At 40.7% G+C, this 16,332-nt stretch overlaps 2 protein-coding genes across 6 annotated transcripts in view; one reads left to right on the top strand and one right to left on the bottom strand.

Annotated features, from left to right (window-relative positions):
- The window catches only part of LOC105498828 (AU RNA binding methylglutaconyl-CoA hydratase), a 155,935-nt gene that overhangs the window by 80,146 nt on the left and 59,457 nt on the right, over positions 1–16,332 (bottom strand). For 4 of the 5 annotated variants that reach the window (XM_011771177.2, XM_011771178.3, XM_011771179.2 and 1 more), the window contains 2 exons: positions 6,033–6,125; positions 4,050–4,106 (listed from right to left, as the gene is read on the bottom strand). The exons of the other annotated variant lie outside the window; for it this stretch is intronic. In XM_011771177.2, coding sequence (XP_011769479.2) covers positions 4,050–4,106; positions 6,033–6,125 — 150 coding nt within the window. The remainder of the gene's footprint in view (positions 1–4,049; positions 4,107–6,032; positions 6,126–16,332) is intronic. 5 annotated transcript variants of the gene reach the window in all.
- Positions 11,953–12,448, top strand: LOC105498826 (small ribosomal subunit protein uS10-like). Its single transcript, XM_071077557.1, has one exon. The coding sequence runs from the start codon at positions 12,053–12,055 to the stop codon at positions 12,410–12,412; it is 360 nt and encodes a 119-aa protein (XP_070933658.1). The 5' UTR covers positions 11,953–12,052; the 3' UTR covers positions 12,413–12,448.

Here is a 16,332-nt window from a genome sequence, read left to right as displayed (position 1 = left end):
ACTTTTTTTTTTTTTTTTGGAGATGGAGTCTCGCTCTGTTACCAAGGCTGCTGGAGTGCGGTGGTGCGATCTCGGGTCACTGCAACTTCCGCCTTCTGGGTTCAAGCAATTCTCCTGCCTCAGCCTCCCCAGTAGCTGTGATTACAGGCACTCACCACCATGCCTGGCTAATTTTTGTATTTTTAGTAGAGACAGGGTTTCACCATTTTGGCCAGGCTGGTCTCAAACTCCTGACCTCAAGTGATCCACCCGCCTCAGCCTCCCAAAGTGCTAGGATTACGGGCGTGAGCCACCGCACCCAGGCACCTCTCTTCTTCTTCCACTTGGGGTTTCACTGTCTACATGAAGCTGTTGGTGAGGACACACACATTTAAATGCATGCATAAAAGCTTCAAAATGTTTGTATAATTCTTTAGGAAAATAGATCCAAACAGTGACAAAAATAAAATTAGCACAGTAATTTAAAACTTAAGAAGCACCATCTTCACTGTCTACATAGGCTAAAAATAGGGCATATAGGCATACCTCATTTTGTTGTGCTTCCCTTTGTTGTACTTCACAGATACTACATTTTTACAAATTAACGGTAACCCTGCACCAAGCAAGTCTATTGGCACCATTTTTCCGACAGCACATGCTTACTTCACGTCTCTGTGCCATATTTTGGTAATTTTCACAATATCTCCAACCTTTTTGTTATTGTATTTCTTATGGTAACCTGTGATCATTAATTTTTGATGTTACTATTGTAATTATTTTGGGGCACCATGAACCATGCCCACATAAGATGGCAAACTTAACCAATAAATGCATGTATTCTGACTGCTCAACCAACCGGCTGTTGCCCCATCTCTCTCCCTTTCCTTGGGTCTCTCTATTCCCTGAGACACAACAGTATTGAAATTAGGCCAGTGAATAACCCTTCAGTGGCTGCTGCAGTGTTCAAGTGGAGCAAAGATTCACATGGAATCAAAATCAAAACTAGAAATGATTAAGCTTAGTGAGGAAGGTATGTCAAAAGCTGAGATCAGCCAGAAGCTAGGCCTCTTGCACCAGTTAGCTTAGTTGCCAATGGAAAGCAACATTTCTTGAAGATAATTAGAAGTGCTACTCCAGTGAACACAGGAATAATAAGAAAGCAAAATAGCCTTATTGCTGATATGCAGAAAGTTTTAGTGGTCCGTAAAGAAGATCAAACTAGCCACAACATTCCCTTAAGCCAAAGCTGAATCCAGAGCAAAGCCCTAACTCTCTTTAACTATAACTCTAACTCTCTTCAATTCTAGAGTTAAGTCTGAGAGAGGTGAGGAAGCTGCAGAAGAAAAGCTGGAAGCTAGCAGAGGCTAGTTCATGACGGTTAGGGGAAGAAGCCATCTCCCATAACAGAAAAGTACAAGGTGAAGCAGCACGTGCTGATGTAGAAGCTGCAGCAAATTATCCGGAAGATCTAGCTAAGATCACTGATGAAGGTGGCTACACTGAGTAACAGATCTTCAGTGTAGACAAAACAGCCTACTATTAGAAGAAGATGTTATCCAGGACTCTCATAGCTACAGAAGAGAAGTCAATGCCTGGCTTCAAAGCTTCGAAGGACAGACTGACTCTCTTTTTAGGGACTAATGCAGCTGGTGGCTTTTAGTTCAAGCCACTGCTCACTTATCGTTCCCAAACTTCTAGAGCCCTTAAGAACTATGCTAAGGTAACTCTGCTTATGCTATATAAATGGAACAATAAAACCTGGATGACAGTACATATGGTTTCCAGCATAGTTTACTGAATATTAAAGCCCACTGCTGAGACCTACTGCTCAAAAAAAAGGAGTTCTTTCAAAATATTACTGCTCAGTCACAACGTCCTGGTTACCCAAGAGCTCTGACAGAGATGGACAAGGAGATGAATGTTGTTTTCATGCCTGATAACATAACAGCCATTCCACAGCCCATGGATCAGTCTACTTGCAAGTCTTATTATTTAAGAAACACATTTCAGGCTAGGCGTGGTGGCTCATGCCTGTAATCCCAGCACTTTGGGAGGGTGAGGCAGGTGGATCACGAGGTCAAGAGATCAAGACCATCCTGGCCAACATGGTGGAACCCCATCTCTACTAAAAATAGAAAAATTAGCTGGGCGTGGTGGTGTGCACCTGTAGTCCCAGCTACTCAGGAGGCTGAGGCAGGAGAATCCCTTGAATCCGAGAGGCAGGGGTTGCAGTGAGCCGAGATCGCACTACTGCACTCCAACCTGGTGACAGGGCAAGACTCTGTCTCAAAAAAACAAAACAGGCCGGGCGCGGTGGCTCAAGCCTGTAATCCCAGCACTTTGGGAGGCCGAGACGGGCGGATCACGAGGTCAGGAGATCAAGACCATCCTGGCTAACACGGTGAAACCCCGTCTCTACTAAAAAATACAAAAAACTAGCCGGGCGCGGTGGCGGGTGCCTGTAGTCCCAGCTACTCGAGAGGCTGAGGCAGGAGAATGGCGTGAACCCGGGAGGCGGAGCTTGCAGTGAGCTGAGATCCGGCCACTGCACTCCAGCCTAGGCGGCAGAGTGAGACTCCATCTCAAAAAAAAAAAAAACAAAAAAAAAAAAAAAAACAAAACAAAAACCACATCTCATAAGGCTATAGCTGCCATAGATAGTGATTCCTCTTATGAATCTGGGCAAATTAAATTGAAAACCTTCTGGAAAGGATCTGCCATTCTAGATCCATTTAAGAACATTCATGATTCATGGGAAGAGGCCAGAATATCAACATTAATAGGAGTTTGGAAGAAGATGATTCCAGTCTTCATGGATGACTTGGAGGGATTCAAGACTTCAGTGGAGGAAGTCACTACAGATGTGGTGGAAACAGCAAGAGAAATGGAATTAGAAGAGTAACCTGAAGACAAGACTGAATTGCTGTAGTCTCATGATAAAACTGGAATGGATGGGAAGTTGCTTCTTGTGGATTGATCTGGCTTGGCTGTCTCCCCACCCAAATCTCATCTTGAATTGTAGCTCCCATAATTCCCATGTTATGGGAGGGAAATGGTGACAGATCATTGAATCAGGGAGGCGGTTTCCCCCATACTATTCTCATGGTAGTGAATAAGTCTCAGGAAATCTCATGGGTTTTTTTAAAAGGGGTTTCCCCTTTTGCTTGGCTTTCATTCTCTCTAGCCTGCCTCCACGTAAGACATGCCTTTGCTCTTCCTTTCCCTTCTGTCATGACTGTGAGGCCTCCCCAGCCATGTAGAAGTCCATTAAACCTCTTTCCTTTATAAATTACCCAATCTCACAAATGCCTTTATTAGCTGCATGAAAACAGACTAATACAGGGATGAATAAAGAAAACAGTTTCTTGAGATGGAATCTACTCCTGATAAAGATGCTGTGAACACTGCAGAAATGACAACAAAGGATTTAGAGTATGACATAAACTTCGTTGATAAAGCAGTGGCAGGGTTTGAGGACTGATTCCAATTTTGAAAGAATTATGGATAAAATGCTACCAAACAGCAGTGCATGCTACAGAGAAATCTCTTGTGAAAGAAAGAGTCAACTGATGTGGCAAACTGCCCTGCTGTCTTTGGAAATTGCCACAGCACCTCCACCCCGCAGCAACCGCCACTCTCATCAGTCAGTAGCCTCAACATCAAGGCAAAACCCTCTACCAGCAAAAAGATTATGGTTCCTTGAAGGCTCGGGTGACCATTAGAATGTCTAGCAATAAAGCATTTTTAAATTAAGATAAGTACATTGTGCTTTTAGACATAATGGTACTGCATGCTTAACAGACTGCAGATAGTGTAAACATAACTTTTATATGTACTGCGAAACCAAAAAATTTGTGTGGCTTTCTCTATCGCAGTATTTGTTTCATTGCGGTGGGAAAAATCTCTTAGGTATGCCTGTAACTTGAATGGGGACTTTGCTAGGGATACAAACAATATACCATTGTCTCTTTACCCAAAACATTGCCTTTCCAATTAACATGATTTTGCCTTATTGCCCTGTTTCTAAAAACAAATCAAGAATTTGAGAAATGGGCGTGAACTACTCATACCTCCACCAGGAATAATTGCCAGTTTTGTTTCAACCAGGCCCATTTTTGCAGAGGAAGCTAAAATGAAAGAAAGAAAATTAAGTATCATCCATATCATCACATTCAAATACGACTACCTGAAAAAATTACGAGATACACTAAAAATATTGTTTACTAATTAAATTGATACCACAAATTCTTAAAAAAATCACTTTAAAAGGCATTGTTATGGAAATAAGTAAGCACTCTAAATGACACGCATTGGGAGAGTCACACAATATTTTCTGTTAAAAACTGTTTGGCAGTGAATTAATTTTTGATTCATAAGAACAGGGCTGTAACTCCATTATTAGACCCGATATTGCCAAATCATATTTGGAGGCTTAGATCCATTAATTATTCAGGATCAGCAGACTTGTCAGTATCTGACAAGTTCAAATTCTTCAGTTGCCTGAATATAGTCTCCCAGACCAAAGAGTTTAATGGGTCATATCAGATTATGGCAACTTTTCAAGACCCAGTCTTTAGTTACCTTCTGACAAATAGTTTCACTATTCTGACAGGTGGACAGGGTTCCTCTTTTTATGTCTGTTTTCATGGCTACTTTAAAATATCTTAATAACTTTTTTATTTGCATATCCAAATATACTTAGACTACTTCCCATATTCTAATTTCCAAAACCTGTATTCCTTCAGAAATGGATTACATGTACCTTAGCTTCTCCATTTAAGATCCAATGATTTCATTACAAGAAAACAGTCCTAAAATGGAAGTGAAAAGGAGGAAAAAAATACACATGGACTAGCAACCAGAAATCCCAAGAAACTGAATCATGTTGACACTACATTTTTCTAAAAATTTAAGAAATCTTTTGTAAAGATGAGTTCTCCTTATGCTGCCCAGGCTACTCTTGAGCTTCTGGCCTCAATCAATCCTTCTGCCTTGGCAGCTCTGCTTTTAACATGCAGCCACATCAGAAACGATAATGGAAAGCAAGAGAAGAACAGTGACAACTGCTGTCTGCTGTGCCCAGTTCTGTCTCAGAGCCCGAGGACACAGGCAGAGCTGAGTCTCTATACAGGAATATAGTGACCACAACGATAAATATGGGAGATTAGCATACGTTGCTCTCATGAAGTAACAAGGGTGTGGGCTGTGGCCAAACAGTCTGGGTTCAAATCTCAGTTCAGTCACTTCTTTGGGGCTTGTTACTTCCCCTCTCTCTTCTCCAGTTTCCTCCAGTGCCCCAAAGTACCCGCTCTGAGGGCTGTTATGCAGATGGAGTGAGTGAATACATGTCAGGCGCTAGAATAACACTGGCTGCCTGGACTGCACACAGTAATTGTTTAGCACTAATTCTTTTCACTCTTCTTCTACTCACCTCATAAGATCCTCAGAAAACCATTCAGGAAGAAAGTGGACTTCAAAGAGATTGAAGTTATGATTACTGTAGCTAATGGTGATTTAGTGCTTGGACTAACATCCATAGATTAATGGCTTCATCTTCACAACAGCAACAGTCATTTCCCCCATTTCCTCTAAAGAGGCAGATACTGGCCTAAAAAGGGGAGGACCTCAGATTCTTTTCCTTTCTTTCTTTCTTAAATCTTATTTTTTTTTTAAAAAAAAAAACAGGGTCTCCCTTTGTCACCTGAGCTAGAGTGCAATGGCACGATCACGGCTCACTGCAGCCTCAAACTCCCAGGCTCAAGTGATCCTCCCACCTCAGCCTCCCAAAGTGCTGGGATTAGAGACGTGTGAGCCACGCGCCTGGTCCAGGACCTAAGATTCAAACTCAGTTCTACCTGACCCAAATCCTGGCAAGAAACAAAGGAAGACTTTTTTCAGGTGGGAATTTTGAAAACACCATCAGGCCCAACAAGCGACTTGTTGAAAATATTCTACTCAACAACAGGAAGCAGAATAAAATATTTAAAATTACCTGAAGAGTACACACAAACTTCATTTCTTTAAATTATGTTTTTAACAAGATTAATCCTCACCTGCTACTCGTATATCACAAGCTAAAGCCAGTTCAAGACCACCACCTAAAGCGAGTCCATCTATTGCTGCAATTGTTGGTACTGGAAGATTAGCTGAAATGGAAAGAAAAATGTTATGCTTCCTTAATAAGATCATTACCTCACTGTGTAATTCATTTTAAATTTTTTTCTGTAAATTTATGCTTTAAATGGGAGATCATATACAGACTTTTGTATCTCTTTTACCTTTAACAAAATATAAGCATTTCCACCATTATTCTTCAAAAACATTATATGATTACCGTATAGCATTTCATCACATGTATGTGCAATGTCTTTAAACCTTCCCATATTATTGAATTACTTTCATAAACCTTTTTTTGTTGAATTAACAGAATCACAGTTCTATGATTTCTTAATCTTAGAGCCAGAAGTCTTTCACAAGATGTTTGGTTCATACAAAGTTCAAATTGAAATGACTTAGACATAATTGTGAAATTTATGATCCTTTATGGGCTACTTCAGTGCTTGGAACGAGAGTGTCTCATTCAAAGAAGGACATCTGCTCAAACAAGAAAGAAACTGTCCAAGTAGTTGCTGTGGCATCAGCCCGTGAGCTGTCATTTAGTGAGGAGCCCTAACATTATGAACGGGAGCTGGAAAACAATCAGGCTCTTCCACTTCAGAGGCAAGATGCCCTGAGAACCGGCTCATAAGCACGCCTGGAAAGGCGTCAGCCAGTCACAGAACTAAAAGCTCAACTTGCTTCAGTCCAGAAACTATTATTTTAATATAATTTTTGTAAATTATGACATACAGATTTCATTCTCATAACCTGTTCAAAAAGTGACCAGTTTTATCAGTTATTCTGAAAAGCCGAACTCTTTCTATTATTTCTGACTACGGGAATGTGAAGCAAGGCTGGCCAATGTTAATATATAACAGAAAGTGGATTTTAAAAAGGTACTGTCGGCCGGGCGCTGTGGCTCACGCCTGTAACCCCAGCATTTTGGGAGGCTGAGGTGGGAGGATCACCTGAGGTCAGGAGTTCAAGACCAGCCTGGCCAACATGGTGAAACTCCATCTCTACAAAAACACAAAAATTAGCCAGGCATGATGGCAGGTGCCTGTAATCCAAGCTACTCAGGAGGCTGAGGCGGGAAAATTGCTTAAACCCGGGAGGCAGAGGTTGCAGTGAGTCAAGATTGTGCCATTGCACTCCAGCCTGGATGACAGAGTGAGGCTGTCTCAAAAAGAAAACAAACAAACAAACAAAAACAATAAAAATGAACTATCCCCCAAAATCTCTCTCTTCCATTCTGATATGTAAAATCCCCCAGAGGTTCACTCCTTGACCCCTTTTAAAATATACAAATTTGCTGAAGTACACTGAGTCTTATTCATAAACAAAGGAATTCATCCGAATTATTCGAGATCGAGTCTGAAAAGGCCAGGAAGGGGCACATATACACAGCTGCCAACTGAAGCTCTCCTGGAAGAGCAGGCGTGGAATGGGCTTTTGCACAGGCAGTATTTCACTATCTGTACCTGTCTGAACATTTAGGGGTCGGGGATGGGGAGGGACTTGAAAGGACAGGACAAATTCAAAATGTTCTTGCCAGAACACTTTGTGAAAAAAATAACAGCTATGTCAGTGTTTGTAGTCTGGAAATGAATTTAATGTGCAAACAATATCTGGTGAATTTTATCTGGAAAAAAAAAGAAAAGAAACATCAATAAAAATATAAAACAGCAAGTTAAACTGAGTACTTCCCAAGGTCATCCTGAGCTACTACAAGTAGAAGGTAATGACTTTGATTACCCACTCTCAGCTCCTCTTCCTTCCTAAAAACCTGCCTAGAGATCATTTATTTCTAGATCTCCTCAATCTATCTCTCCAACCTCAGGTCTCACCCATCAGAAGCCTTCCTTAGGCCTTGCTAAGGCCCTCCAGCTCACCTCCTTTATAGACCAGCTTCTGAGAGGAGTAGAGGAAATCCATGCCACCCACACCCATTCACCTCCAAACCACCAAGACCATTCTTGTTCCAGTTCCTAATGACATTCTAAGATTGTCCTGTAGCCAGTGGACAACACTCAGTATCTATTCAATGTACTGCCTCAGAAGATCAGAGACATCCATCCTGGACACTCCCTCCTTGGATTCCTCCATTCACTGCCTGCTGGGTCCCTCATTTTTCCTGCCTTTCCATCTACCCCTGGTAATTTCTCAGCCTTCTTCCCCTCTCAATAAAAGCTCTTCCCAGGAGATCTCATTCTCATCCACAACTTTTACCACCTATACTACCACCAGTGATTTCCAGATCTCTACCTCAAACCCAAACAGCCCCCTGCCTGTTGGACATATCCACTTAAATACTTCATGTGTCCAAACCATTTCTTCCCAATTCTTCTAGGTTGTATCTCAGTTAGTAGCACCTCCACTCACCAAGTTACTCAAGACACTCAGAAGTCATCCCAGATGTCCTCCTTGCCAATGACCTTTTCTGCTGCCCAAGTTCTGCGTCCCATCATTTCTCACCAGCAGGAAGTACCTAAGTAATCTCCTTCACCTGCAATCTGCCACCCTTCTATGCACCTTCTACCTTTCCTGCAGGGTAATCTTTCTAAAATGTAAACACAGTCATGCTATTCCCCTATTTAAAACTGTACAATGATTTATTCTACCTTCAGGATAGAAATGGTGTAAACATTTAGCATGGCACAGTAGGCACCTGGAACTAAGTTCTGCACACCTGTCTGATCTCTTCTGAAACCTCAGATATTCTGTCCCAACCCCAAACTACTTAAAACAGCTCCAAAAGTCTCCCGTATATAAAACTCAATACCCGTATACAAGGTGCAGCTCTGCCTACAATGCCTGGCTACCCCTACTTGTCTGTCAAGGCTCAAATGTCCCTTCCTCTATGCTTACATGGCACTCTGTGCATACTTTTCTATCAGAAGATTCACCACCATACTGCCCATATGAAACAAAAATTAACATCACATCAATGCTACTCAATAATGTCCTTACTAATCTGGGACAAACCTCAAGGTTTTTCACTGCCTCTTCCTCCTCTATTATATTAAACCTAGTATTTTGTCTACTTTTCTTTTTTTATTATTAACCTCTTCTGTTTAATAGTTAAATAAACATAGTCCTATGGAGCTAAAGAGAAGAAAAACTGCAAAGAGTTCTAAGGTGCAGAGAGCAGAGGCAGAGAAAGAGTGGGTGCTCCCTCCCTGCTATGTGAGTGCTAAAGTCACTCACCAAGTAACTGCTGGAGGCTGTGATATTATGAAATACATATTTGTTCTTCATCCCTGTTTCCAGACATACAGCTCTTAAAACTCTTGGAATCTCTGGAGAGATAAATGTATCTTTCTTATTTCTCCAATATGTTTATACTTTTTGGAATTGATAATTATTTTTAAGTCTGATAGGAATTTGAGCCAGGTACAGTGACCCATGCCTGTAATCCCAGCATTCTGGGAGGCCGAGGCCAGAGGCCTGCCTGAGCCCAGGAATTCAAGATCAGCCTGCGCAACAGGGTAAGACCTCGTCTTGATTTTTAAGAAAGAATTTGAGGTCCCCTTGAGAATCTTAACAATTCCAGGGCTTGTTTCCTTTTGTGCAGACCCATGCCAGGGTCACTGCAAAAGGAGCCAGCCTGGGTGCCAAGAGACACACCAGAGGTGAGGGCTGGGGTCTGCAGATGGGAGACAGGAGCTCCAAGAGGGAGAAGTCTCAGGCACCATGTGCCTTACAACTTGTAAGAAATATGTAACACAAAATGATGAGAAATTTGGGTTCCACATACAAAAAGAACAAGAAAAATGGGATACTAATTCTCAAATTATTAAATACGTTAAGCACTGGTACTTTAAATTATTAATTAACATAAATTAGCGCTGTGGAAAGCTGTCTACAAAATGTTTCTAACTAAAGAATTAAGTAAAACAGCTTAATTCACATTCAATGGGTAATTAAATATTAGCCATTTTACAATATTATAAACTCTAAGGCTATACATCATCCTAATTATGGCCTAAAAGATGTCTGTCGTAGTAAATTTTATCCAGAAAAATATGCATCATCTCAAAGCACATGCCAGTCTCATAGTTACCTGATATATGTGGTTTTTTTACATCTAGAATTTCTTCTACTTGGGAGCACTTAATAATCAAAGAGGGGACCGGGTGTGGTGGCTCATGCCTGTAATCCCAGCACTTTGGGAGGCCAAGGCAGGTAGATCATCTGAGGTCGAGAGTTGGCGACCAGCCTGGCCAACATGATGAAACGCCATCTCTACTAAAAATACAAAAATTGGCTCATGCCCATAATCTCAGCACTTTGGGAGGCTGAAGTATGCAGATCACCTTAGGCCAGGAGTTTGAGACCAGCCTGACCAACATAGAGAAACCTCATCTCTACTAAAAATATAAAATTAGCCAGGCGTGGTGGCACATGCCTGTAATCCCAGCTACTCAAGAGGCTAAGGCAGGAGAATTGCTTGAACCTGGGAGGCGGAGGTTGTGGTGGGTTGAGATCGTGCCATTGCACTCCAGCCTGGGCAACAAGAGTGAAATTCCATCTCAAAAAAAAAAAAAAGAGAAAATAGCCAGGCATGGTGGTACGTGCCTGTAATCCCAGCTACTGGGAAGGTGAGGCAGGGGAATTGCTTGAACCCTGGAGGCTGAGGTTGCAGTGAGCTGAGATCTCGCCACTGCATTCCAGCCTGGGCAACGGAGTGAGACTCTGTCTCAAAAAAAAAAAAGAAAAAAATATATTAATAATCACAGCGGGAACTCAATAAAACACACCTTTAGAAAGATACATTATGAATTTCAAAGACGTAAAGGAATAGCAAAATGACAGTTGTATATAAGCACAAATAAATGAAACAGCAACTGCAAATCCAATGAGCAATGGCTATTCCCAACAGCAAGAGGAAGAAATTATGACTCAGCATGTTATGCAACCAATAGGATCAGATACTATTTTCAGTTTCATACCAGGAAATGAGCCAGGTATGACAAAGAAGATAATAATCCTTTGAAATGCTCCCAAAAATATAATTAAAGCAAACAATTAAACAGTTTGCTATTTTAAGAGGGAAAAAAGCAACTGTAAGGAAGGCCTCTGGTTCACTTCAGCAGTCTGTAGGACCTGCAGCCTACGATAACTACAGTCAAGGGACTACGAAAGTGGGGAAGATTAAAGTATCTACTTTCAGTTCTCAGATAAATCCAACACATAATGTAGGTTATTTGTATGTTTCTGGAAAAATATGAACAATCTGATTATTAAAGGAAAACGTTAGTGTCAGATGCATGTTTTTTTTGTTTTTTTTTTTGAGACCGGACTCTCTCACTCTGTCACCCAGGCTGGAGTGCAGTGGTGCAACCTCGGCTCACTGCAAGCTCCGCCTCCCAGGTTCACACCATTCTCCTGCCTCAGTCTCCCAAGTAGCTGGGACTACAGGCACCCGCCACCACGTCCAGCTAATTTTTTGTGTTTTTAGTAGAGACAGGGTTTCACCGTCTTAGCCAGGATGGTCTCGATCTCCTGACCCCGTGATCCACCCGCCTTGGCCTCCCAAAGTGCTGGGATTACAAGCATGAGCCACCGCGCCCAGCCCCGCATGATTTTTAAATTTGGTTTTGCTTGAAGAATGGTGTTCCTACAGAAAGCAGTGAAATCAAGCATTTCAAGGGAAAGGCCCTATGTAGCATTATGCTTTCAAGAAGAATAGAAATAAAATCAAAGTTAACTGAAAATTATAATAAATACCTAATTATCTTTCATTTTGGCTAAAACTTCACCTTCATCCTAATGTATATTCTCCCATTCCCATCACTGAGTTTTTAAAAAAATCACAATAACAAAACAAGCCCTTTTTTGTTTTTTGTTTTTTTTTTTTGAGGAAGACGCGGTCGTAGGACTTGCGGATCTTTGGTTCGCACGCTCCTGCTCCTGACTCATCGCTGTTCGCTCTCGCCGAGGAACAAGTCGGTCAGGAAGCTGCGCAGCAGCCATGGCTTTTAAGGATTCCGGAAAAACACCCGTGGAGCCGGAGGTGGCAATTCACCGAATTCGAATCACCCTAACGAGCCGCAACGTTAAATCCCCGGAAAAGGTGTGTGCTGACTTGATCAGAGGCGCAAAGGAAAAGAACCTGAAAGTGAAAGGACCAGTTCGAATGCCTACCAAGACTTTGAGAATCACTACAAGAAAAACTCCTTGTGGTGAAGGTTCTAAGACATGGGATCGTTTCCAGATGAGAATCCACAAGCGACTCACTGACTTGCACAGTCCTTCTGAGATTGTTAAGCAGATTACTTCCATCAGTATTGAGCCAGGAGTTGAGGTGGAAGTCACCATTGCAGATGCTTAAGTCAACTATTTTAATAAATTGATTACCAGTTGTTAAACAAAACAAAACAAAACAAGCCCTGAGTGAAGCCTGCAGGCTGGCTGGGCCGTGGCTCCCTGGAGGCCCACACCAGGGTCATGGCTGCAAACATACCACTGGTGAGAGATGGGAGTTCAAAGAGTGAGAAGTCTCAGGCATCACAGACCTTAAAAGGAGCACATATCCAAAAGCCAAAGGTAACCGTATTCAAATACGACACTTCGATTCTAGCACTAGGTTAAAATCTAAATAAAATGGAAAAACTCTATAAGCTGTTGTGAAGAAAAACTTACAGATGAAGACCAGCAACATTCCTTACAGAAGGGGTACTTACATCAAGAAAAATTGCTGAAGGCTAGCCTTCCCTCTCACATGCTTTTTTATACAAGCCCACCACAGTAATTTCAGGCTGTATGGATTCACACAGAAAAGAGGACTAAATTTACTTTTTCACTAGGAAAAAAAGAGAAAAACTGCCTAGAAACAGTGTAAAATAAGTAATCAAATCCCCGATTTAACTAAAACCACAGGCATGTGGGCAACATGGAATAGGGTCCAATTCCTCCCTAATACTGCGAGTGATGCAGAGTAAGACCATAGGTGGCAACAGCATGAGGACAGCCTCACTGCAGTGCTGCAGATTTTATACTCAACGATGAAGGCAGAAAGTACCTTCCTCAACTCTTAACAGTACCTTGTACCTAAAGCTTATAAAAAATATATAACACAAAATGACAAGAAATTTGGATTCCACATACAAAAAGAACGAGAAAAATGGGATACTAATATTCTCAAATCATTAAATAGGTTAAGCACTGGTTCTTTATTAATTAACATAAATTAGCATTGTAGAAAGTTGTCTACAAAATGTTTCTAACTAAAGAATTAAGTAAAACAGCTTAATGAAGTAAAAAAGCCAATAAAACAAAGTACAGTAGTTTCTTGAGCTTTCATAAGCAAGGACTGGTGGAGAGATATAATTTAAAACTTGTGCACCAAGTAACAGAGGTGTGAGTAAATCTAAAATTACAGTAGTCTCCACTTATGTGTGGTTTCACTTTTTGAGGTTTCAGTTACCCATAGTCAACGGCAGTTTGAAAATATTACATGGAAAAATCTGGAAAATTTCAGCAATACATTACTCATTTGGAAAAACTCAGTAATACATTATTTTAACACCACACTAGGATATTATTTCCTTTAGCATCTTTAAAACAACATGATAGAATGTTTAGAAAACAATCTGATCTGATATAAATCAGATGGTGACTTCCTTAGTCAATTAGAAGAGAATACCTACAATTTCTTTAAAAAGCAATTCATATATACCTATGTCCAGGAAAAGGTTTTTAAAAATTCAGTTATTAGAAAGGATCTATTCTTTAATACAACTGAGGGTCAACAACGTAACTATACCCAAGCTTATTCTCCACTTTATTACTAACACCCAAGCCAGAACATCACAGACATAGTCTAGTCCGAGTTCAGGGATGTTAAATTGGTATACTAGGCTTATGCTGACACTTCATGTCTCCACAAATTAGTAAACGGGCAAAGTCCTAAATTCAGTCACTGCTTCATCAAATATATGCCAGATACCATGTTGAATGATTTAAGCAAAGCTACAGAATGCAACTGTGGGGAGCTGAAATGTCAAATCCTGGCTCAAGGCCACCACTGTTACCACTGTGAGACCTGAGAAAAGTTGCTTAATTTTTTTAAGCCTATCAATTCCCTATCTGTCTTCCTATATGTGTTTATATATCTAGCAAATACTTAAAAAGGTTTTACTATGTGTGGCCACTGTCCTAAGAACCTTACAAATATTACTTAAACTTCCTATCAGCCTTATGATGTAAGAACTCATGACTTTCAACTTACAGATGAGGATCCACTGAGGCACAAAGGAGCTGCTGTTACTTGCCCGGTACAGTCTGAGCACAGGCTGTCTGGTTTCAGGGTTTTGCTCTTAACCATTACTGCCTATCACTAGTTACCACACCCCAGATCCCCAACGCTGTAAGCCATACTCCCATCCTTCCCCTAAGGACTTGTGACCGTGCACCTGAGAAAAAGGGAAATGCTGAAACTCGCACACTGGCTCTGTGCGCCACTAATTCCTTGAGACCTACAGCAACACCACAGTTCACTGGGTTCAACTGGGGAAACCTAGGGAACTGGATGCAAAGCACCCGTCAGCTGACTGTAATCGAGTTCTGACTTGAGTTTTCTCTGGAAACCCCCAAACCCACAGTGTGGCAATGCCTCCCAGTACATGACTCTATAGACTATTAAAATCAAAAGGGCCAACCCCAAAATATCTCCTTCGTACCAAAATTCCAAATCAAATAAACACTCCCTAAGGGAAATGCACAGATGACAGGCTGGCAGGGAAGCCCATGCCCACTCAGCAATCTTATCTGGAAGGTTACACTTACTAGCAGAACTGAGTAATGACTTCTGTTGATTGCTGCTCCACATGTAACAAAACTCTTGGCATTTAAAATGCTGCTTAACATGGTAAATGCAGAACTTCTATTTCTGATGAAAAGATAACATACCATAAGTAGTTTACTTTCACTTGGCAGGAAAAAAAAACCTCACCATTATTGCCTTGCTTCATGAACTCTCAGGCTCTGTAACTTTGTTATTTAAAGTATGGTTTGTAGAACAGCAGGATTAGCATCACCTGCAAGCTTTTTATAAATGTAGAATCCCAGGTCCTATCGCAGACCCACTGAAACAGGACCTACATTTTTAACAATGTACATTTTAACCCAGGTGATTTATACACACAATACAGTTTAAGGAGCTCTGGATACTTAAGCTAATCCACAAGGAACTTGACAATCTCACCATCCATAGGATAATATGCTGATCCACTATATTGAAAATGCTACTGAGAAAGCAACGGCCATAACTGGATTCATAAACGTAAGGGTAGTGAAGACTTAACACACAAATGTCTGTAGCAGTTTTATGTGTAACAGCCCAAAACTCAACACAATCCAAATGTATTTCATGTAGTACATCTGGGCAATGGAATACTACTCAGCAATAAAAAAGAACTATTGATTTAAAAAAAAGCTAGTGGAATACGTACAAAAATTAACACATACTGCTGCATTTACATGAAATTCAAAAATACGGAAATTATAGAGATACAAGTTCAGTAATTGCCTGAGGATAGGTTGAGGGTAGCAGGGAGGGGCAAAAGAAAGAGATAGTAAAGGGACCTGAGGAAATTTCTGGAGGTAATGGACATATTCATTATCTTGATTGTGGTGCTATTTTCACCACAATCAAGTCAAAAGTTATCAAATTGTACACTTTAATATGGACAATTTATTTTATGTCATGACACCTCGATAAAGCTATTTTAAAGAATTATATGATCTAATTGATCTGAAAATCATAAAGCCAACAAAAGAAAGCACACTGGTTTCTTGAGCTTTCATGAACAAGGGCTGACGGAGAGATATAATTTAAAATCTGTACACCAAGTAACAGAGGTGTGAGTAAATCTAAAATTGTAGTAGTCTCTCCTTAAGTGCAGTCTCACTTTTTGAGGTTTGTTACCCATGGTCAACCCCAATTAAAAAATATTACACGGAAAAGTCCAAAAATAAACAACATGTAAGTTTTAAATGACACACCATTCTGAGTAGCATGACAAAATCTTGCACCATCCTGCTCCATCCCTTCTTCAACACAAGAACGGTGAGTATAGTGCAGTAAAATATTTTGAGAACAGACTACATTCATATGATTTTTATTACAGAATATTGTTATACATTGTTCTATTTTGTTCTTATTGTTGCTAATATCTTACTATGCCTAATTTACAAGTTAAACTTTATCATAGGCATGTCTGTATAGGAAAAAAACAGTATATATAGGGT

The sequence above is a fragment of the Macaca nemestrina genome, chromosome 14, assembly GCF_043159975.1.
Source record: "Macaca nemestrina isolate mMacNem1 chromosome 14, mMacNem.hap1, whole genome shotgun sequence".
Classification (NCBI taxonomy): Eukaryota; Metazoa; Chordata; class Mammalia; order Primates; family Cercopithecidae; genus Macaca; species Macaca nemestrina.
This window is presented reverse-complemented; position numbering and strand designations above follow the sequence as displayed.